Consider the following 22,878-nt stretch of genomic DNA (forward strand, 5'->3'; position numbering starts at 1 on the left):
TATGAAAACTTTACTTTCAGTAGAAGATTTAAATGTCAGTTTGCCCAAACATACATTACATGATGGTTAGCAGACCTGCGTCTCAAGCGCTACCATCAAAACATTTGCATCTGAAATACCATTAAAATAACAGTTTACCAACAGCCAAATGGTTACCCCTAATTCACTTTGGATTGTACTTTACATGACGAGTAGCCTCACTGAGGTTAATGAGAATACTTGAAGAGTAAGATACCATTAACTGTGAGTGAGGGGGCTTGTAAATCTTAAGGTAACTGTCTAATTCTAAAGCTGCTAGAAAAGACATTTTTAAGCCGTGACTATTTCTGAAATTTTTGGTAACTTTAACAGCAATACTTTTTCCAAAGAACATTCCTGCCAATGCCTCCTGTATTTCAGCATTATGGTCCCAGTTTAGCAAGGCACTTAAGCATATGCTTAACATTGAGCACATTTGAATGTATGTAGCTCAGTTGGGGACCATATGAAAGTATTGTGATGTCTCACAAATTACTTTAAAAAAAAACCTTTTATTTAAGAAAGAGTACTTATATACTGAAATTACTGTTTTGAGGTTGAGAAGCATTTCAGTGTGGATAAACTACATTTTTATCAAATATTATACATACATGCTAAAACCTACATTGCTTTGTAACTTAATTATATTCTGCCATCTCAAAGAATTCAAAGGTACTCATCTTCACAATGAATATTTAGAGACTGGTAACTGATATCTTTGCTCTGAAATTACACCTGTAGAAACTACTCAAGGGTCAACTTTTGTCCCTTAAGAAAAAAAAATGTCTAATTTGATAAGAAAAAATACAATGCCAAGGGATAAAATACATCAACTTTCTGTAATAAAAGTAAGATTATGTGCTTACCTGTTCTTTAAGAACAGCTGGGTTTAAAATACTGCTGGATGTTTGAACAGCTGTCAGTTCATCTTCACCTGATAAGATGAATGAATCAGAAGGGACAAAGCAAGCAGAAGGCAGAGAATACTCCAGTAGAACATCTGAAGAAATAGTTTGAGACACATGGACTTCAGACACTAATGCAAGAAAGAAGACATGGAAAAAAATTCCAATATTAGTAGATTATGTGTTTCTGAATTCTACATCTAGTAAACCTAACAGAAATCATTTTTGTTATTAAAAGAACATGATACAATACAAACAAGTAGATAAAAATGTTATTACACTAGTGTAAATTTGGCTTGACTTTATCTAAGTTAAGCATGCTATGGTTTTATATCTTTGAATAATGTTATTGACTTGGATGTATGATTTATCTTTGCTCTCAAAGATATCATCAGATAGTTATATGCTCCTTCCTCTGAAATTGCCTGAACTTGAGGACCTTTGGGGCACGCTGCAAAAGCCATTTATTTGACAAGGTTTTCAGGGACAGATGAGAATATGCTCTTTAGTGGCAGCGATGGCGGGGGAGGACTAAAAGTGGCTCTTTTGCTTCTTTGAATTATTGACTCCCTTAGATAATTAATTATTTATATATAATTTTTTGCTACTAGGTAGTCATTTCTAATGATATGCAATTGTTAGGGCACCTAGGGCATTTTGGATGGGTAATTTTTGTTATTTAAATCTAAAAAAAAAGAAAGTAAAGACAGCTTTTATATAAGGACATTTAGATAAAAATCTCACCAAGCAACATGGCGACAAGCAATTTGACATGTGTTAAACACGTTTTATACATTAAATCTACCACATTGAACAAAGGAAATAAAACAAATAAAATGACCCTATATCCAACAATACACAGGTATAATAATTATTGTTGCATGTATGGTTCTCCTCCATAGTCATTACATTCCAGAGGAAGGAGTTTCCTATTTTGAGCTATGATCCTGTATGTGGGTCATCATAATTTCTACATTACAATGACCTAGGTAGTTTTTAAGGGAATAAACAAAAATACACTAAATAAATAAATAATAAATTAAGAAACCACATGGGGAAAAAAAAGTGAGATTGCATCAATAAAGTTTTTAAATTGGTCCTAGGAAGCCTGTACCCTAGGATACACCAGCCATAGAGACGATTTTCCAGGAGAAGGAAGAAAAGGCCAGGTTACTAGCATATAGTCTACAGAGGGCCACACAAAACAAGTTAAATGCTAATTTAAAATGCATTTTTAAAAGAACTAGAGACTAACTAGTTTTATCAAACTCATAGAATTAGAGATTCTATTAACAGAATTAGAGACTGACACCCCAGGGTGCAATCTTGGCTTCTTCTTTAAAACAGCTCTTTCACACCCAAATGCAAATAAAATATAATTTAAGAGTTGCTAGGGGAACACATATTTTTAAAGAAAACCACGTGGGTCAGACTGACAATTGAAATGACACTACACTGCATATGAGTAGTCTTTGTTTTGAGCTACAGAAGCAGTGCCATAGGTTTGTAAATACTAAGAGAAACAATCAGGATCTAGTATTACCAGTTTGATATTGCCTAGATCCATAAACTTTTTGTCAGGATTCACAGATTAATAGATTCTGAGGCCAAAAGGGACCATTGTGATCAGCTAGTCTGACCTCCTGTATAAAACAAGTCATAGAACTTCCCCAAAATAATTCCTAGAGTTTATCTTTGAGAAAAAAGATCCAATCTTGATTTTAAAATGGTCAGTGATGGAGAATCCACTATGACCACTGGTAAATTGTTCTAATTGTTAATTACCCTTACTACTAAATATTTACCTTATTTTCACTCTGAATTTCTTTAGCTTCAGTTTTCAGCCATTGGATTATTGACATTAGAATAATCCTTTGAACCAAGATCAACAATTAATTCTCCAGTATAATTTTATTTCAGTAGCTTGTTGCAGTCAAATTCACTCTTTCCTTTAAAATGTCAGTACTGATCAATGAAGCATGCCCAGCAAATGGATGACCCTTCACAACTCACGGGTCTAATGTATAACACAGAACAGATGGAGAAATATAGACAGGTTTACCATCTTAACGGTTTCTATTCAGTCAACCACACTGACCAACAAGTGCTTCCACTCAGCAAAATCCCAGAATGAAGAAAGAGGAATAAAAGAATAGTCGGGGGGAAGAGTGGGGAGGGAATAATAAGAGGGACATGGAAAAACAGTCCTAAAAATTGTAAAGGTATTTATAGACACAGAAAGATAGTGAAAGACTTAGCACAGACAATACTATTACAGTTATTGGCCCAAATGAATAAACTACACAGAAAATTAGCACACAGAAGAACAAAGATAAATAAAAAAATCACCAGCACTCAATGAACTCTATCAACCACTGCCAGTGGAAAAATCTTTTAAAATTTATTGGAGAAAAATGGAATCTATTCAAAGACCATTCTCTTTTCTTCCAGCTAAACAAATAGCAACAACTCATGTGTGATTCAAAATAGAGTTAGTTTTTCCTATAACTCTTTGCTGCAGTTTTCAGCTTAGTGAAACTCTATATAAAGGATGCTTACTATAAGACATTTAATTTGTTCAGAGTATGTGTTGATGGATACATTAATAGACATGCACATGACTTCCACTGTACCCATAGTAGACTTTGTACAAAGCTTAGATGAAAAGTACCTCCAGTTCGGCAAGGCTGGTTTTTTTTTTACCAATTCCCCCACCACAATAAACCCCATGGGTTTCTTGCCGTTTTTACATATTGTAAATAATATCACTGATTCACTGGGGTAGGATAAATACCTACAGTTACTTGAAGGAAATAAACACCAAGACAACCAAAGAACCACATTGGGATGATTTTAAGGGGAATAGCTGAAATTAATGGATGAAACTAAGAAAAGGGAAATTTAGGCTTCAGAGGTGAAATACTGGCCCCATTTATGTCAATGGCAAAACACAAACAAATTTCAATGGGGCCAGGATTTTATCCAACACCAGGAAAATCTCTCTATCAGCAGGAGCCCTTAGTTCAGACTCTGGGGGCCATGAAAAATACACAGAGGTTAGGGAATGCTGCTTGTAAGAAGTACAAGAGGAAGTTCCATTATAATACAACTTAAGGGCTGTGCAGGTCTTAAGGGTCACAGTAAAAGATCTCTTCTGTAATACTTCCTAAGGTGCACTGCAATGGCATCTAGCCAAACAGTTCTAGGATTAGGATATTCACATGTACTATGTACACAATCTGAATACCTAGACTGCATGTGCAATCTTAACTTTACCATTTCTTGACTGTAGTGTGTTTAAGTGCGCAACCTAAAACTTCTAATAGATGCCCAAATTCCAAAATCCTACTTCCACTGAGTAGTACCCAACTCCAGGAGTAAATCCATTGCAATTAATTAGTCATAAAATAATTCTCAGGTCACATAGGGTGTCACAATATGACCCATATTTGTGTATGGAACAATGCTTGTATTATGAACTGTACTTCATAATTACTGAATAGAATTTTGCTTAGCACCAAGCTATAAAGAAGTCCTCTAAAAGACTACCAAGGGAAGCTACATTGTGTGTGATGCAGTAGATTTTTATTTAAATATCTTTGACAGAGGCATTAGTAACAAAGCCTATTAAAGCAGCATTCTTGGATCTTTGATGGTAGTGCAAATTACCATTACAAAATAAGATGGCCAAAAAAATGGCACCATTTTGTTTGAGTGTAAATGTTCAACCCAGTCAGAGATCCCAAGAGAAGATAATCCCTTTAAAAACCCTCTCAACCCAAACATTGTATCAACCTGAAATAAACTTATTTTCTGACTTGCATTACAAAATATTGGCCATTTAACTATTTAGAAGGGCTCGTGTTAGTCACTTTCACCGTTCAACAGATAAAATCCCACAACTGAATCTCTTGCAAACACGGCCCTTCTTTTGAGCTGAAAACAGGTGAAGTTGAATGGAGATCTGTTGGAGGAGAAGGGAGGTAAGCCCCTGCCACTTAGGGGCAGTATACAAGTTCTTGGAGAGTATTTGTTAGTCTGATTTCAGTTTGCAAAGTCTAGTAGTGGAGGCAGTGTGTTGTGAGAGACAATAGAAATAGCCAGACTTCAGTGTGTGAGGCTGGAGGGAGGTTACTAGTGGAGTCCCTCAAGAATTGGTATTGGGACCAAACTTTACATTTTCATTAAATATCTTGCCCAAAAAGTGGGGGGTTGCTAATAAAATCTGCGACAGACGCAATGTTGGGAGGTATTGCCAATACAGAGGAGGACTGGAATATCAGACAAAACAAAACATGGATTACCTTGAAGATTGCAGTAATAGAAATGGGATGAAATTTACTAATGCAAAGTGCAAGCTCATGCGCGTCGGGATGAAAAACAGGATTTTTTGCTACAAGCTGAGGATTTATTAATTGGAAGCAAGAGAGGAGGAGAATGACCAGTACACCCAGGTCTATCACAGGATGACTATGAGCTACCATTGTGATGCAGCTGTGAAAAAGGCTAACACAATCCTACAATGCATCAGGTGAGATATTTGCCTTAGAGATAGGGAAGCATTATTACCACTGTGAAAAGCACTGGTGAGACCTCATCTGAAACACTGTGCAATTCTGGTCTCCCATGTTTAAGAAAAATAAACAAACAAGTGCAGAAAAGGGCTACTAGGATGATCAGAGGAATGGAAAACCTTATGAGAGAAAACTTAAGGAACATGGACTGTTTATCCTAAAAAAGTAAAGGCTGGGGGGATATCTGATTGTTCTCTATAAATACATCAGAAGGATGAACAACAAGGAGGGAGAGGAGTTATTTAAGGGCCAATGCTGGCACAAGAATAAATTCATATAAGCTAGGCAACAACAAGTTTAGGCTTCAGATTGGACAAATGTTTCTAACCATCATAGGATTGAAGTTCTGTAACAACCTTCCAAGAGAAGTAGTGGGGGCAAAAAACATAACTTTTTCAAAGACTGAGTTTGATAAGTGTATGGAGATAACTCCAAAAATCAGAGATGGGACACTAGATGGGGAGGGCACTGAGTTATTACAGAAAATTCTTTCTGCGCTGTCTGGCAGGTGGGTCTTGTCCACATGCTAAGGGTCCTTACTGACTGCCATATTTGGAGTCAGAAAGGAATTTTTCCCTAGTTCAGATTGTTTTCACCTTCCTCTACAGCCTCTGGTATGGGTCACTTGCTGGTTTGAACTAGAGTAAATGGTGGATTATCTGTAACTTGAAGTCTTTAAATCATGATTTGAGGACTTCAGTAACTCAGGTAGAGGTTATGGGCCTATTACATGCGTGGGCTGGTGAGGTTCTGTGGCCTGCAATGTGCAGGAGGTCAAACGAGAAGATCATGATGGTCCCTTCCAGCCCTAAAATGTATTAGTCTATAAGTCTATTAAAAATTACACTATTTAAAGCAACTATAAAGAATTATGGAATACTGTCTGAAAGTTAGAGAGACTGTTCATTTGCAAGTGAAAACAAAAAAGAGTTGATGGGTTGCAAAAACCACTTCTGAGAAGCGTATTAGTATCCACAGAACCTTTACATTTGATTAAATCAAAACTTTCACATTAATCTGAAATATTTGCGGGACTGGGCCCAATTCTGCAAATTGCTGAGCCTCTATCTCCCAATTTCTTCCTGCACCTACACAGCAGTCAAGATGTTTTGCATGGTTTGAAAACTTAGTACTGCTCCTTAGTAGCACCACTTCAAGTGTAGAGCATTCCCCATAGGCACAGGGAAGTGGCAACAATAGTGTTTTAAGATGACTATAGTGGTTTTCCTGAATTGTCAGGGCATGTGCCACTAGTATTAGATACCACTCAAAATTCAGCATTCTACTCCAGAGAACAGAAAAACCATTGATATAATCCACTTGTTCCACTAACATTGTTCTATGAGGTGTATTTTGCATCCCTTAAAGTACCAGAGAAAGTACAGTATGTGTGCATGTGAAAAGAGTAACAGCTCTTTGGATTCTCTTAACTGAATATCTGGATCTTTTCCATCAGCACTTCTATGGAAACCTTGTTTCAGGCTGTCTGCAAACTCAGGAAGAAATCTCTACAACAGGTTAACCTTCCGAACATAAACCAAGCAATTTTTGAATCCACAAAGATTAGAAATATTTTTTTTAAATGAAAACTTAAGATTCTGCAGAATCTGAATATGTCATGTTGGTCACATATGAACATGAGATAGGCCAGCTTCAGCATACGGGCTGAGTGTTTAAAACAGTAGTGCAAGAGAGCATGGCCGGGGGAATGCTACAACTACTTTTCATCCTATAAAGCCAGGCTCCCAAACAGTAACAGAGTACAACCACAATGGAGCTCAGAAGGAGTAATGAAAAACCTCTTAACATAACTTAAAATAACCTAAATGTCTCCGTTTTAAAGTTTTTTTTTATTCTTGAGCTCTTCATAAAATAAAAGACCAATAGGAAAAGAAAGTTACTCACCTTGTGCAGTAACTGAGGTTAGAGATGTGTGTCCCTGTGGGCGCTCCACTTCAGGTGTCGGTGCATTCCAGCACCGTCGTTTGGAGATTTATGGTAACAGTGTATGTGCGGGTCGCGCATGCACAGTAGGCCCCTTGCAGTGCTGTTGGTACCGCATCTAGCACGCACAACCTGAGCCCGCCAGTTCCATCTCTAGCACAGAGTCTTAATGGCAAACTCCAAAGTAACCTTCTCCTCTTCTTTGAGGCTGTCCCTGTAGGTGTTCCACTTCAGGTGACTGTAGAGCAGTGCCCCCCAGAAGGCAGGAGGGACTTCGGGCTCATTTGAGTCAGTTAGGCCAACTATGGCGTTAGCCCTGGAGTCGAGTGACAACGTAGTGCTCAGTAAATGTGTAGACAGAGGCCCAAGTGGCCACCTTGCAAATCTCTAATATCGGAATATTGTTAGGAACGCTATAGAGATTGAAGCTGATCGTGTGGAATGCGCTCTGATGTGCGTACGAGGGTCCACGTTACAAATAAGATAGCAATGTTGAATGCATGTGACGATCCATTCAGACAATCTCTGAGTGGATATCGCACCGCCTTTCAAACGCTCAGTAGTAGAAACAAAAAGCCTAGGACATTTCCGGAAAGGTTTGGTCCTTTCCAGGTAAAATGCTAACATCCACCTGACATCCAATGTATGCAAGACAGTCTCTGTTTGAGTCTCATGACGATTATGATAGAATGTAGGAAGATGGATCCGTTGGTTCATATGAAACAATGATGCCGCTTTCAGTAAAAATGCTGGGTGTGGGCATAGCGTGACCTTGTCTTTGAAGAACATTGTCTAGAGAGGATCGGCCATGAGAGCCCCATCTCACTCACCCATCTGGTGAAAATAATAGCAACCAAAAAGGCCACTTCCATGGATAAATGTAGTAGGGAACAGGTGGCTAGGGGGTTCAAATGGCATTCTGGTGAGGCATTTCAATACCAGATTGAGGTCCCAAGCTGGCATAGGTTGATGAACCTCTGGATAAATATTCTGGAGACCCCCGAGGAAGCGTTTAGCGATGGTGTATGTGAAGATCGAGGTCCCGTCAGTCTCATGATGGAATTCTGAAATGGCCGCAAGGTGGACTTTGATTGAGTTTGCTGCTAAACCCAACACTTTCAGCTCTAGTAGGTATTCCAGCACTAATGGTAGCAGTGTTGTGGAGGCCGTCACATGTTTTTCTTGACACCAGGAGGAGAATCTCTTCCATTTTTGAATGTAAGTATGACACATGGTCACTTTCCTGCTGTTTAGGAATATGTTGTGATGCATGCCCAGAAAGGGTTAAACATCCTGCAGGATGAATGACTTAAATTCAACCCTCAAAGACATGTGGGGAGATAACGTTTGTGTATTTATATATGTATGGGTAGTGGTCAACAATGTAATCAACAGTCCCTGTCTATGCTGTATTCTGATAATTCAAAGATCAAAAGTACATCATAGCATTTCAATGAAGCGTAAACAGGATCTCTCTGTATTCAGCACTCTTTGAAACGTATAGCAAATCATTGGTGAATGGTGGAGGAACAGGCGACTGTGTTATGTTAATTTGTATAGCTAAGTACTGGTGATAAACTGCCTAATGGATAAATTGCCTTATATTAATCTGTGTGAATAATTAAAGATTACGCTTAGGAAATAAGGACCTATTGTTCCCCGAGGGACTCCAATTTGTCAAAGAAGACATGACATTGTATAAAAGATCCTTGGGTTCTGATCCTTTTTATCTCAGATCTGCTTAAGCTTCATCAGGGGAAGTTTGAGTTGCAAGATGAGATCCCAGTTAAGCTGGTACACCCTGGATATGATATTGGACATTGGACTATAACCTATGAACTAAATTCGAAACAAACTCTTTGGAAATACAAAACTCACCATCTCTACTATGTATCTGAACCTCAAGAACTGAACTCATGTCTGTATATATATTGAGCTTTTAACCATACTCTCTCCCTTTTTCTTTTTAAATAATTTTTTTTTTTTAGTTAATAAGAATTGGCTGTGAGCATGCATTTGGGTAAGATCTGGAATATTCAATAACCTGGAAGGTAATGTGTCCAATCCTTTGGGATTGGTAGAACCTTTTCTTTTATATGATGAAATAAGATTTTCAGAAGTCTTCATCATATTTGACTTGGGTACCTGAATGGAGGCCTGAGGCTGGGTTACTTTAAGGGAACTGTGGTTTTGGTTTTTGAACAACCAGTGAGGTAATAAAAGAACTGTTGTATGATGGCTTGTAAATCTGAGTATTGAAAATATCCACCAGTTTTGAGGATTCTCTGCCCCATTCTTTGCAGTTCACCCTAATTGAGTGACCTCAGCAGGCTCCCACTGGGACTCCGGTCACTACGTGTTTGACTTGTTCCAAGCAGGCTAGTTCTCCATACTGGAACCACGGAGGAGCCACATTTGATTGGGCTGTTTTCTGAGCGACTGTTTTCTGAGACAGCAGGCCCAGACAGTGAAGGAGAGCTTGAGGGGCGCTAAGAGTACCATGCTTGCCTGGGCCAGGTCAGGAGTATGAGGATAACTTTGGCCTTGTCTAGGCATATCTTGTGTATAACAGGTTGTAACAGGGGACTTGGTGGGAACATGTACACGAGTTGTGCATCCCATGTGATAAGGAAGGCATCCTCCAGTGCTCACAGTCCCATTCCCACTCTCAAGAAGAACATTGCACATTTGTGGTTCATCGGGGATGCAAACAGGTCGATGAGTGGAGTGCCCCACCAGTGGAATATGGATAGCAGGACTCCCTCGTTCATTTCCCATACGTGGTCTCAAGAGAAGTACCTGCTTACCGTGTCTGCCATCACATTCTGACAGCCTGGAAAGTAGGAGGCCAAAACGTTTAGGTTCTGATGTACATACCAGTTCCACAGTTTCATGGCTTTATTGCATAGAGAGTGAGATTGAGTGCCCCCTTGGTGATGGATGTAAAACATGCAATGTTTTTGGTCATTATGTGAATTGATTTGTTCTTTATGTGAGGTAGGAAGTGTCTGCAGGCATTGCAGACCACGCATACCTCTAATAGAGCTGAGTCTCCGCAAGAGACCATTTTCCTTGAACCATGTGCTGACGCATGTGGGTGCCCCAGCCCATCAGCAAGGCATCTGTCATGATTACTACTTATGGGAGGGGGGTTCCCTGTAGGAATAGGATGCCCAGGCACACGTTTTCTGGTCTTGCCCACCAGCATAGAGAGTCCAGGACATGGGGTGGTACTCTAAGTCATTTGTGCAGGCTGTGCTTGCTGGGTATTTATACCGAGCTCAACAAGCCCTGTAGGCAATGCATATGTAAGGTTTGCGTGTCATACCACGAACATTATGGCAGCCATGTCTCCTAGCAGCTGCAGAACAGTACAAGCCGGTGTTTGGGGGCTGACTCCTAACTCTGTGATAAAGTTTGTCAGAGTTGTGAATCTGTTCAGAGGCAGGGATGCCTCAGCTTTTATGGCATCGAGATGTGCCCCAACGAAGTCCAGTTGCTGGACAGGGATTAGAGTGGATTTTCGTTGGTTTATCTGTAGCCCTAGATCCCTAAACAGTGTGATTGTCTTCTGGATTGTGTCCTATGCTTCTTGTTGAGTTGGGCCTTTGAGAAGGCAATCATCCAGTTAAGGGAAAATTATTATTCCCTGTTTGCATAGATGTGCCACTACTACTGCTAGGGTTTTGGAGAAAAACCTTGGTGCAGTGAATAGGCCAAATGGCAGTAGTCTGTACTGCAAGTGTGTGTCTCCTACTGTGAATCGCAGGATTTTCCGGTGAGCGGGATGTATAAGAATATGAAAATAAGCATCTTGGAGGTTGAGGGCTGAAAACCAGTCCCACTTTTGTAGTGCAGGAAGTATCGTACCCAGCGTGACCATCCTGAACTTTTGAGTGTGTACAAACTTTTTGAGCTTCCTGAGATCCAAGATAGGTCTCCATCCCCTATTCTTTTTCTGGGTCAAGAAATCGTGGGAGTAGAACCCTTTCCCCTTGTAGTGGGAAGATATGATTGACTTCTTGCCGTAATAGGTGCTTGTGAGAAGGGTCCCTGAAGAGGGACCGGGGGAGGGTTGGTAGTTGGAAGGTAAAGGGAATGGTATATCCCAATCATACGATCTCCAATACCCATTCGTCAGTGGTTATTGATGCCCAGAGGTGGTAGAATGGGCGACGACGGTGACCAAAGCATAGGGACAAACTGGGTGTAAGCACTGCCTGGTGAGGGAGATTGTCCACACCCTCCATCAAAACTTCAAAATTGTGGTATGGGTGGAGCCGATTGAGAAGTCAGTGATTGAGATTGAGGTGCTCTCCGTCGCTGCAAACATTGACATTGTCTTTGGCTCTCGTATGGGCGTTGCTACTGTCCGTTAAAGTCGTTGTCTCTGGGCCTCTGATAAGGTGGTACCTCCTTCTCTTTGCAGGTAGGGTGTAGATCCCCAAAGTGCACAGAATGACTTGGGAATCTTTCATCGAATGGAGCACCTGGTCCGTCTTGATCGAGAACAACTTCTCTCGGTCAAAAGATAAGTCCTCGACCTTGGTTTGGAGTTCTTTAGGAATGCCCAAGGATTGCAACCAGGACACCTGGTGCATCACTATGGCCATGACCATGGTTCTGGCTGCAGTATGCGTGCCATCCAAAGGCACCTGGAGGGCTGTTTTCACAATGGAGTTGTCCTTCGTTTAGAAAGGTCTTGAATTATGCTTGTTTCTCCTCTGGAAGCTCCTCATAATAATTTGGCTAACAGAGAAGAAGAACTGGTGAAATGTCACCAAGGAGTAAACTTTTCATCCAAAGAGGTCGAGCCTCTTATCTTGTTTCTTATCTTGAGGGGTCAATCTAAACTGTTGTTGTTTGCCGTGTTGACTGACAGCATCGACCACCGATGAAAGAGCTGAGAGGCAGGTGGGAGAAGAGGAAGTCTACCCCTTTGGTGGGGACGTAATACTTCCTGTCTGCCCTTTTGCATGTCGGTGGTATTGAGGCCAGTTTCTGCCAGAGCTGTCTCTGCCAGTTCCAGAATCGCATCATTAATGGGCACAGCAATCTTGGAAGTGGAGGAAGGCTTTCAGAATTTTTACCAGTTTATGCTGGCTCATCTGAACTTCTTCCAACAGGCAGTCTTGGCTCTGGGCGACTCGCTTAAACAGTTCCTGGAACTGTCTGAAGTCATCTGCCAAGGTATGCAGCAGAGGCATAATTGCTTCGTCCCGTGAGGAGGAAGAGTTGTGTGCAGGAGAATTTGCTTCCTGATCTGTGCCTGTCTCAGTGTCCTCCCAGATGTCCTCAGCCTCCATTGGCTGCAGGGTGGGGGTACGAAGGTTGAGATCTCATCTCTCCTCTGATCTGTGGGTGGTTTAGAGTGAGGGCTCCTGTAAGCTGCCCAGGGTTCCCAATGTGCCCATTGCATTGGGAAGGCCAGCAGTGGGTACATCCACAGTGGTTCGTACCATGATTGACTCATCTGATTATAAGGATGTTTGGACCCCAAATGGGTCCAGGGTGGTCTTCAGTCTTTTGGTGAGGAGTGGTATATTGAGAAGGTGCATGACCCCTGCACATCATCTTCACTGGACAAACGTACAGCAGCCTGAGAAGCATGGGGATCTTTGCTGCAATATTCAGGAGATCAAGCAAGGGGGCAAGGTAGCTAAGTCTCTCTGTTGCAGCCGGTTCAGTGGCGTTTCTGATGTTGGTACCATCGGTGCTAATGTTGGCTCTCTCTACCGGTGCCGACACAGAGGCATGATGCCTGAGGAGACATTCAGTACCGAGTCCTTTACAGGCTAGTCCAGTGCCGTGGGGGAGATGTGTCTCTCTCTGTGCCTCGACTCTGCCTCTTTCCATCAGGACTCGGCGGTGCCCAGAGTGTTATAGGTACTCACCTGAGCATGTGTCGGCATCGGGGGTAGCGACCTGGCAAGGGACCACCCATGTTTCTGCAGTGCTCTCTGCTGAGACAGCTGTGCCCTCTTCCTCGGTCTTTTAGAGAAAGGCATGTCTCCTGCCCCTCCGTTGGTCCATCTCTGAGTGGAGAGATTTTTGCCATCAAGATCCTTTTGAGGTAGAGATTCCGGTCATACTGGGCTCTCACCTTCAGGTTGCTACGGTGGGTGCATTTTTATGGAATACGCGCCTCACCGAGACATTGATCACACAAGGAGTGCCCATCAGAAACGGACATTGCTTTGCGCCAGAAGCCACATCATTTAAAGCCTGGGGAGCAAAGCATCTTGAACGGTTAACCAACCCCGCTACAGCGAAACTACGGGGAGGGTAAAACAGGAGAAGTTTTTTAAACTAACACTAAATATAACTTTCTAACTGGCTAACTATCTAAACTACTATTTCTAAAGGTATTGGAAGAGTGGTGAACATTGCCCCAGACATATGCCTTCAGACGAGGAAGGTTGAGAAGGAACTGGAGGGCTCGGGTCATGCGTATGCTACACATGGCACCATGACATAAGTCTCCAATCGACGGCATCAGGACGCATCGACACCTGACGTGGAGTACCCACTCGGACAGCACTCAAATAAGAAGCTTGGAATCTCCCCCTTACAAACCATACAAATCCTAGCTTTTTTAAAGTGTTTTTTTTCTTCAGTGTTACATATAGAAAAGCTGTCCCTGGCCCAAGACTAGATCATGCCCATCCTAGGCCTCAGGTAGTTGTAATGTTGGTGTGGGAGAGTTATTATACATTTGCCTGGAAGATTAAACATTTCTGTGGAAGGTTAACTTTTTAACTAGAAATGCAAACTGTTTGAAATTGCTCAAGGGTTAGAATGTTAAAGTCCTGGGAACATGAATTAGCAGGTATGTCTTTCAAATTTATTATACAGATACTCTCATTTCTATGGCATATATTTATCTATCACATGGCTCTGCAATTTCTCACATAATTCCATGATACATGTATGATATATACAAATCCTGAGTCTTCTTTTCCTTAGAGTGCATCATATCTCAATAGAGATTTGTTTCATGAACTACCCTCCACTGTCCTTCATAACTCAAGTCACATGATCTTCCGTTCAAAAATCACAGAACTAAAGCAATTATTAGATGGAAAATTAATCAAATAGTTAGTGTATTTTACTTGTTTTTGTGCAAACCAGTAAGAGAGTCATCATCCTGTAACTAGCCATCTCTTTTGGACCACTAGCAAATGTAATTCACAATTGTGTTATAAATACAACTCTTTGCAGTACCGAAACACTTAAAAAGTACTAAGATGAAACAAAGACTATGCCCCAATTACAAGACACTATACCAGTGATTCTCAACCCACAGCTGATTTGTCGTCAAATCAGCACACAGCTGTGGCCCACGTGACATCCTCTGACCCATACAAATAGTATGTACATATTTTGTGGATGCGGCCCACATAACACAGAGAACTGCATATGCATATAACAAATAGGTTGACCACCACTGGGCTACACACACTCCAAAACAGAAAGTCTGTCAAATCACGGCAACTAGAGAAGGGATGGAAGCAATTCAGAATGTTCTCTTAGATCTCTGCAAAAATACTTCATTTTGAAAAAATGATAGAAAATAAAAATGCTGTACTGAGCCCTAATATCAGAGCTTATCAGCACCTGAAATATGGAAAAGTTGTGTTTTTCAACTGAGAAGAGCACCTTTCAAGTTAAGCAACAGCCATTTGCAAATTATCACACCACCTTCAGAACATCTACTCTTTCAGTGCTAGGTAACTGAGGGCACATCAAAAATACAGGATTCTTAACAGAATTATGAAGTATCTACTAGTAATGTGTCTTACCATATACAGTGTAGTTCTACATTCCACAACAAGAAAATAAATTAACAACAAGGGGAATACTCTTCTCTAGGCGCTTGAAGAGCTCTGTAATTTGAGCAGGCATTGAAAATGCTCAGTAGCAGGCTTGATCAGAAAATTTTGCCAAATTCTCATTACAGATATACCAAGGGCATCCACACTAGATATATTCCCAAGTCCCTTCATGTATAGCATGCTGAAAGGGCACTAAAATTAGCAAAGACAGCACAGGGAAGATTCTCAAAACTATCAAAATAAATTAACAAAGAGCTTCTCTGATATATCCTTGCTCCAAGAGCTGCGGAAACTACATGTCAGACAAAAAATAGCCCCAGATCAGTCAAGACTGAAAGGTGACAGAGAAAGATAAATGCAGTGAGAATCTCTTGATCTATCCATGTGTCGGAAGGATGCCAATAAGCGAAAGCTTAAAAAATCTCCAACTCAACTGTACATCACACAAACAAAAGAGAATCTCATTCTTCAATACATTCATGTGTCAAAAATTCATATAAGCCAAAGAGATCCGAAAATGTTAGAGTGTACCAAGGTACCACATCCTGTAGATATATTGGCAGAGTGGCAAAAAAGTGAGGCCCACTGTGACGGGATCCCCAGGGTACAACCTGGAACTGTGGGACCACTATGCTCCCTTAACTGTCCAATCTGAGCTCTCTCACACAGTGCTATACCAGTGACAAGCAGCAAAACCCCTCCAGGAGCTGTGATCACTCAGCCATCAACATTTGGAGCCACAAAACCAGTTAAATTGGATGAATGCTCCCTGAGCCACTCATGAATCATACAGATAGAGGCACCAGCCAATCACCCCAGCCTTGCGCCCTAGAAATATACCGTCTTACACTGCTTAAGACTCCCTTGGACAGTGCTAGTTCCTTAATTAGTTCACCACTTTCTTCAAAGGAAAACGGACATGCATCAGTCTTTGTAATCTGAGCTGAGATTCCCCAAGCACTTCAACAAAAAATACACTGTTTTAAATAAAGTATAAGACAGATTTATTAACTACAGAAAGATAGATATTAAAATGACTATAAGTAGTAGGCATAGAGATCAAAGTTGGTTACCTAAGAAATAAAAATAGAAACAGTCTAAATTCTAACTGACAGACTAAGCAAGATTTGAAATCGGTCTCACTCCATTGGATGTTACAGGGAGCTTACAGTCCTCTATACTAAGACTGAACTCCTTTCCGGCCTGGGAGCAATCTCCCTAGTTCAAAAAGTCTGTGTCTTCCAAGCTATCTTCCAAAGTGTTAAGATGGGGGAGAGACACACCAAGTGATGTCGTCACTGTCTCTCTTTTATACTTTCTTCCCGCTGCTAGAAAGATCCTTGCTGTGACGTGGAGGGCCAGGCAGCCCCCATTGGTCGACAGTCCCCATCGTGTGTGTCTCCTCTAAGTCATCTCTGGGATAATGGGTTCTTCTTGATGGGCAATTAAACACCTGTGTGACCAGTGACAGTTGCTCCTTTTCCCTACTGAAAGGCCAGCTCTTGGCATCTCCTAACCTCACAATATATTTCAGTCACACATATAGTAATACTTCATAAATTCACATACAATAATAGTACATACAATCTAACAGGATATTAAGGTTCAACAGATCAAGACTTTTAAAATGATACCTCACAAGACATACTTTCTACAAAACATATAATAATCATATGACAGTGGTGAATATGGGGGTTCCAGGGTTCTACTTTGAGTGTCACACCCACCATCTTGGGGAGAACAGTAAAAAGTGTTCAAGCACCAAATTTTGGGCAGGCGACGGGAGGGCATGCCAGGGAACTATTGTGACTCATCTCAAGCTCTACTCACCCATCAAGCTCCAGTCACTCCTAACACCAAAACAAGAGTGTAGATTGTGCAGATCTTCACAATATGATTGTCCTCTTCCTTCTTGTGCTTCAGTCATTATTACTGACATTTAAACTGCCTGCCTTAAGTAGGCTTCAGAGTCAACATCCCATTGAGATGAACACAAGCAGTTCACACTTCTCAGAGCAAGTTTCAGTCTATTTGAAGACTGAGGCAGACATTACCGAATGAATTTATGCTCGATTCACATACTGAAGGTTTTCTTTACAACTAGAGACTTTCTTTTTAAAAAGGTTAGATTCTGGAGAACAAGAGGCCAAATATCATTAAAAAGAACTGACTTAAGATGTTAGGAGTCAGCCCAAATTCCTCCTTGAAGGTGACTTAAGTTGTCCCATTTTCCCAGGGTTTACTGGAAGAGTGAGAATGCCATCCTAATCTTAACACAGTAGTTTGTCCTGAGGGAAAAAAAGCAAGTTAAAAACTGTCTCAATCTTGATGCATCAGCATGAAGAACAGTAACAATGTGTTCAACAAGCAGTCAGTATAAAGCATCTACATAATGGCTCCTATGGTATGCCTTTGGACACTAGAACCCCACAGCTTATCTCAAGGTCCTGCATTCATCAGATACGTGGTGGAGGAATCTGGTCTTGGCTAGCACTTATAAGCAAATCAGTTCCTGACCCAGGCAGCTTGAATCAGCAATTCCTGCTCAGACTGCACCCCCACTCTCACATCCTGGAGTCAGCAATTTCTGCTTGGATTTCATTGAGACAGCATCTATTGCTCAGCATTTCTCAGAGATCCAGTTTTTACTGATCGTGCAATCCACAGTACTCCAGAATCATGCAGCTCCTCTTAGACATCGACAAGGAGTCCTCTCCTGGCCAGCACAGACTTACACAGTTCCCCTTTCAGCTGCTCCAACATGTGAGATTCTCCTGCTTTCCAAAGTTCTATCCTGCCAATATAAAGCATTCATGTGCCAGGGTGAAGCCCATATATAATTCCTGTCAATCTGAGTCACTCATTCGCAGTCTTCCATCAGGATGCATGTCATTCTGAGCCTTAGAAAAGCATAGGAAAAACCAGTCATGCGCCAACATACAAGCACAGGGCACTTAAGGGATGTCAGATTTTTTCAAGATCCTGCTAAAAGGCAAAAACAACACACCTTTTTGTAAGTCTGAGACTTAAACCAAAGGAATAGGGATATACTGAGCTGTAATAGCTCACCATAGGTCTCACTGGCCTTGGTAGTATTACAGGGATCATATTTTCACATACAGGAACTCTCCTTAAATAATCTTGAGGCACAAATAGGTTTTTCCTTCAGGATTCCTTCCTGTTCTCTTTTACAAACATCTACCGAATACACAGTAAAGCCCGTCATTTATCAATGTTTAAGTAGCTCCCCCACATTCCTCAAAAGGTACCTATATAAAGTTAAATAAATAAATAGCACAGAGCAGATGCTTTTACATAGGTACTTCCATCACATGAATAAAGAGGGAACAGAGAAAGGAACTGAAATCTATCACTCTTATACTGGTACCAGATTGAAGAATACTCCATGTGCCTCCCTCAATAAAACAAACAGTCAGAAAAAGTAGTGTATGAGGAGTCATCAGTTTTTGAGACATTATAAACAGTAGCATCAGCAAAGACAGATACAGCTGTGTACATTGCTGGCCTATGCAAATACATACTATTATTGTTTTCCCTAGTCTTTCCTCATTCATTCCTTCATATTGCTTTTATTGTATCTTGCCCTTAAATCTTAAATAAGAGTACAAGCTCTTTGCAGCATCAGCTCTTTGCCTTTTTACTCTGTGCTTACACAGTACCTAACACAATGGGTCCCTAATTCTGATAGGAACACATTACAGTAATTTAAAAAAGAAAGTAGTTCTACCTCCTGCTACTAGTCAGCATAATACAAGTATTTCTTTAGCATGATGCTGGAGGAAGATTTTGTGGAAAAATAGTGTGTATACTTTGACTACTGTATCTTATCTTTTCCCCTTATACCAGCAAAAAGTCTACCATGCTTATTTATATTTTTGTCCATTTCCAGATTATGGATAAATTAGTCCAAAGCTCTGTCTGAAGGGCATGGGGGAGAAGTGTTGGTATACCATCCTCCCCACAAAATTTTTGCATTTTCTCTTTTTTATTTGAGCCTACAGTGAAACGTGGAACATAGCATTACCATCGACATACACCCCCATTTTGAGGACTCATTCTTCTAACCGAGCACTGTGTAATTCATAAACCTATCCTTTCATGTTGTAAATACCTGGGGAAAAAACGGTGCAGATCCAAGATTCAAAAGTTGGTTTTAAGTTCAAGTGAACCATCAATAGCAAAAGTCCTTAATGTAAGTTTTATAACGGAATGTCAAACCAAATCCTGACATCTTAACTTTTCATTTAACTGTATTAAGCCTAAATATTGAAGAATGAATAGGCCAATTTTTTGCTTTGTCAACTTTAATTTTTATGAATGTAACACTTTCAAGGAATTGATGGGACTTTTAACTATCTGTTCTTTGTCCACTACAAGTCTAATGATGAAAATGTGCTGGGACTCTTTCAAGGGAACATGATGCTCCCCAAAATTATTTTAACAAAACAGTGTAGCTCAGCTTTAACAAAAGGAAGACTTGAGATTCCCATTGCTCAATGTGAAGATTATGATGTAAGAATAGTTCTACACAAAAACCTTGACCAGGCAAAGCCACAATTTCCCAATAAACCAAAGGTAACTTACAAGTCAATTTTCAGAGTAACAGCCGTGTTAGTCTGTATTCGCAAAAAGAAAAGGAGTACTTGTGGCACCTTAGAGACTAACTATGCTCAAATAAATTGGTTAGTCGCTAAGGTGCCACAAGTACTCCTTTTCTTTTTACAAGGCAATGTCAATAAAACCTTGTATCAGTCCTATAAAATCTTGTTTCTTGCAATAAACTACTTTATTCATGAAATATTTGCAAGGATTTAAGTGCACTGGAACTGTGTGAAATAGTAACAAAGAGTTGTATTACAGGTATAATATAACCAGTTTAAACTTGAATACATAGGGAGGTGTGTGGTTTTTTTTTTTAATTTTAAAAACAGCCGGATATAAACCACTGCCAAAAAAAAAAAATCAGACTTGCTTATAAATCACACAAAACTTTTAAATACCCACATAATTAGTTTTAAAGGATGTAACATTTGGCTTAAATTAGACTTTAGAAAATAGATACTATATACTTAAGCCAAAATGTTTTAATTTTGTGAAAGTCACTAGCACATCTGATTTGCATTCAAGTAAACAGATTTGAACAACTCTATGAACAACGTGATGGATGTAAAATTATTTGTGAAAATACTGTGACACTGGTAAACCAGGTGCCAGCTTTTGCCAAGGCTACAGGAGTCATGTGATCACTAACAAATTCATAGCTGGAAACCAGACCAGCTCACCTGTATGTTAATATTGTTCAACATGGGTATTAAAATTGTGAGAATGTGTTTAGTCTCTATAAAATGCATGTAAGTTGCTGCATGCATTAACCTTACTTGGGATGTCTGCATCCCATGCTATAACATAACATGTTAGTTTTGCTTTGTAATTGTTAAAATGCCTACTCTAAACTTGTAAACCTAGACAGGAAAAGTGATTCTTCTGCCCATCCAGAAGAACTATCAAGTTTAAATGGGCCATCGCGGAACATCACAACACAAAGCCTGGTTTAATGGCCCCCTTACATCCATGAAGGTGAAGGAAGAACACCTCATCAGCTTGAATTCTGGAAGAGGCAAATAAAGATAACTAACATGAAGATTTTTCATCTCTTTGCTGTTTGAGTTCTTAGAAAGGCTGGAGCTAAGAAACAAAAGGTAGAGATTCCAAGGTTTCACCTGGGTTGGCCTAAAAAGACATTCAGTGCTCACAAATTACTACACCCATAGACTGAACTCACCGTCTATACATGTTGCCTGCTCTAATCTGTAAAAGGCTCTTATTTCTTTTTCCTAGTTAAATCCTTTATTAGGTTACGAAAGGATTGGTTACCAGCATTGTCTTTAGTGTGAGATCAAAGATTCAAACTGATCTGGGGTAAGTGACTGGCCTCTTGGGACTGGGAGCCACCTCAATATTTTGTTATATTTTGGTGTCAGTGACCATTTATCACTAAGGCCTTGTCTACACTGCCACTTTAGAGCGCTGCAAATTTAGCTGCGTTCAGGGGGGTGTTTTTTCACACCCCAGAGTGAGAGGTTCAGCTCTGCGAAGTGGCAGTGTATACAGTGCACCAGCGCTGAGAGCCACACTCCCTGCGCTGGTAGCTACTCCCCTCATGGAGATGGGTTGTGTACCGCGCTGGAAGAGCTGTCTCCCAGCACTGGTGCCACAACTACACAGCCACGTTAAAGCACTGCCGCGGCAGCACTTTAACGTTGCTAGTGAAGACATGCCACCCAGGCAAACTGAATTTACGGTAACGTAGAGGAGTGCCCAACAGGACTGTCTCTGACGCCATGGTAAGACTGTTACAGTGATCCAGGAATTCACATTTGTTACTGAGTTGTTGAAATCTAATTATAAACCATACCACCAGTTTGGGGTGTCTGCCCTGCTTTTGACAGCTGCTCTGAGGTTGGCACTCTCGGTCGGGAGCCACTCCAGACAACATGTCAAATATGTCTTCCTTATTATTTGATTTTGGTTTCAATGACACTTAACTAAAGCAAATACTAATATATACATTGAATGGAATCCAACAGAGCAACACAATTAAACACAACATTGGAAGCAAGTTTAATGAGGGCAACTTTTGCATAGGCACAAAAACTATGCCAACATTATGTGGGATTTTATAGTTATAATTAGTTTATATGATTTATTCAGTAAAATACTATAATAATTGGTGGAAATCTTTAGTTCTTCACATAAGCATTATATCTTCTTCAAAATACAGAAAAAGAAACATTTTGGCTTACACTGGAAACCCAGCTCACTCCCAACAACCAGATAACCAACAAACCATAATGTGTCCTTAATCGAATGTAATACTGATAGTTTATCTTTACCTGTGATCTACTGGTGTGTTTTTCCATATTTTATATGGAATAATAAGGATCCAAACAGTCACCAGCCAAACACATAAATACAAATAAAGGATAACTCCACACTACATTTCAGCTTCCACCTGTGACAAAAGAGGTGTAACGTGCTCAGAGACTTAAAGAACTTTTTCCAAAGAAAAACTACTAAGCAGTATAGTATGTTTTCCATGGAATAGCTAAAGAAACCCTGTGGCTGCAATGGTGTGCTGTGCTCAGATTTAAGAAAGGTTATATCGTTAATGTTAAGTGTAAGAGGACAGAGTGTTTTAATATACGCTTAATCGTTATTGAGGCAACAGACCCATAAGTTTTGCATAAGAAATGCAGAATCAGAACTCCTTTCGTTTTCTATTGTCAAGTTACTCAGACCTTCCTGACACTCCCAAATGAGGAACTATCCCAGTATCCTAAAGGCTACTGTCACTGTTGAAGACATAGTTGGCTATTGGATTCTCTCTTTTTGCGTCACAATAGTTGACTTGTAGTTTCCAGAACTTTTAGAGATCACTGAAAGTTTTGCCCATATATTGTCAATGTATAAAATACAAAAAAAAAAAATGACTGCAACAACTCTTAGGGTCCTGGAGAAACCCTGAGTTTGCTGTGGGTGGGTTTGTTTGTTTTTAATTTGGCGAGGAGGAAATTGGGGAAA

The 22,878-nt window shown here is 40.3% G+C and overlaps 1 protein-coding gene across 8 annotated transcripts in view; it reads right to left on the reverse strand.

The window, feature by feature from the left end:
* The window catches only part of CCDC91 (coiled-coil domain containing 91), a 330,423-nt gene that overhangs the window by 232,137 nt on the left and 75,408 nt on the right, over positions 1-22,878 (reverse strand). For all 8 annotated transcript variants that reach the window (XM_084622318.1, XM_084622313.1, XM_084622311.1 and 5 more), the window contains exon 4: positions 885-1,054. In XM_084622318.1, coding sequence (XP_084478444.1) covers positions 885-1,054 — 170 coding nt within the window. The remainder of the gene's footprint in view (positions 1-884; positions 1,055-22,878) is intronic.

Source organism: Lepidochelys olivacea (genome assembly GCF_965140295.1).
Source record: "Lepidochelys olivacea isolate rLepOli2 genome assembly, chromosome: 1".
Lineage (NCBI taxonomy): Eukaryota > Metazoa > Chordata > Testudines > Cheloniidae > Lepidochelys > Lepidochelys olivacea.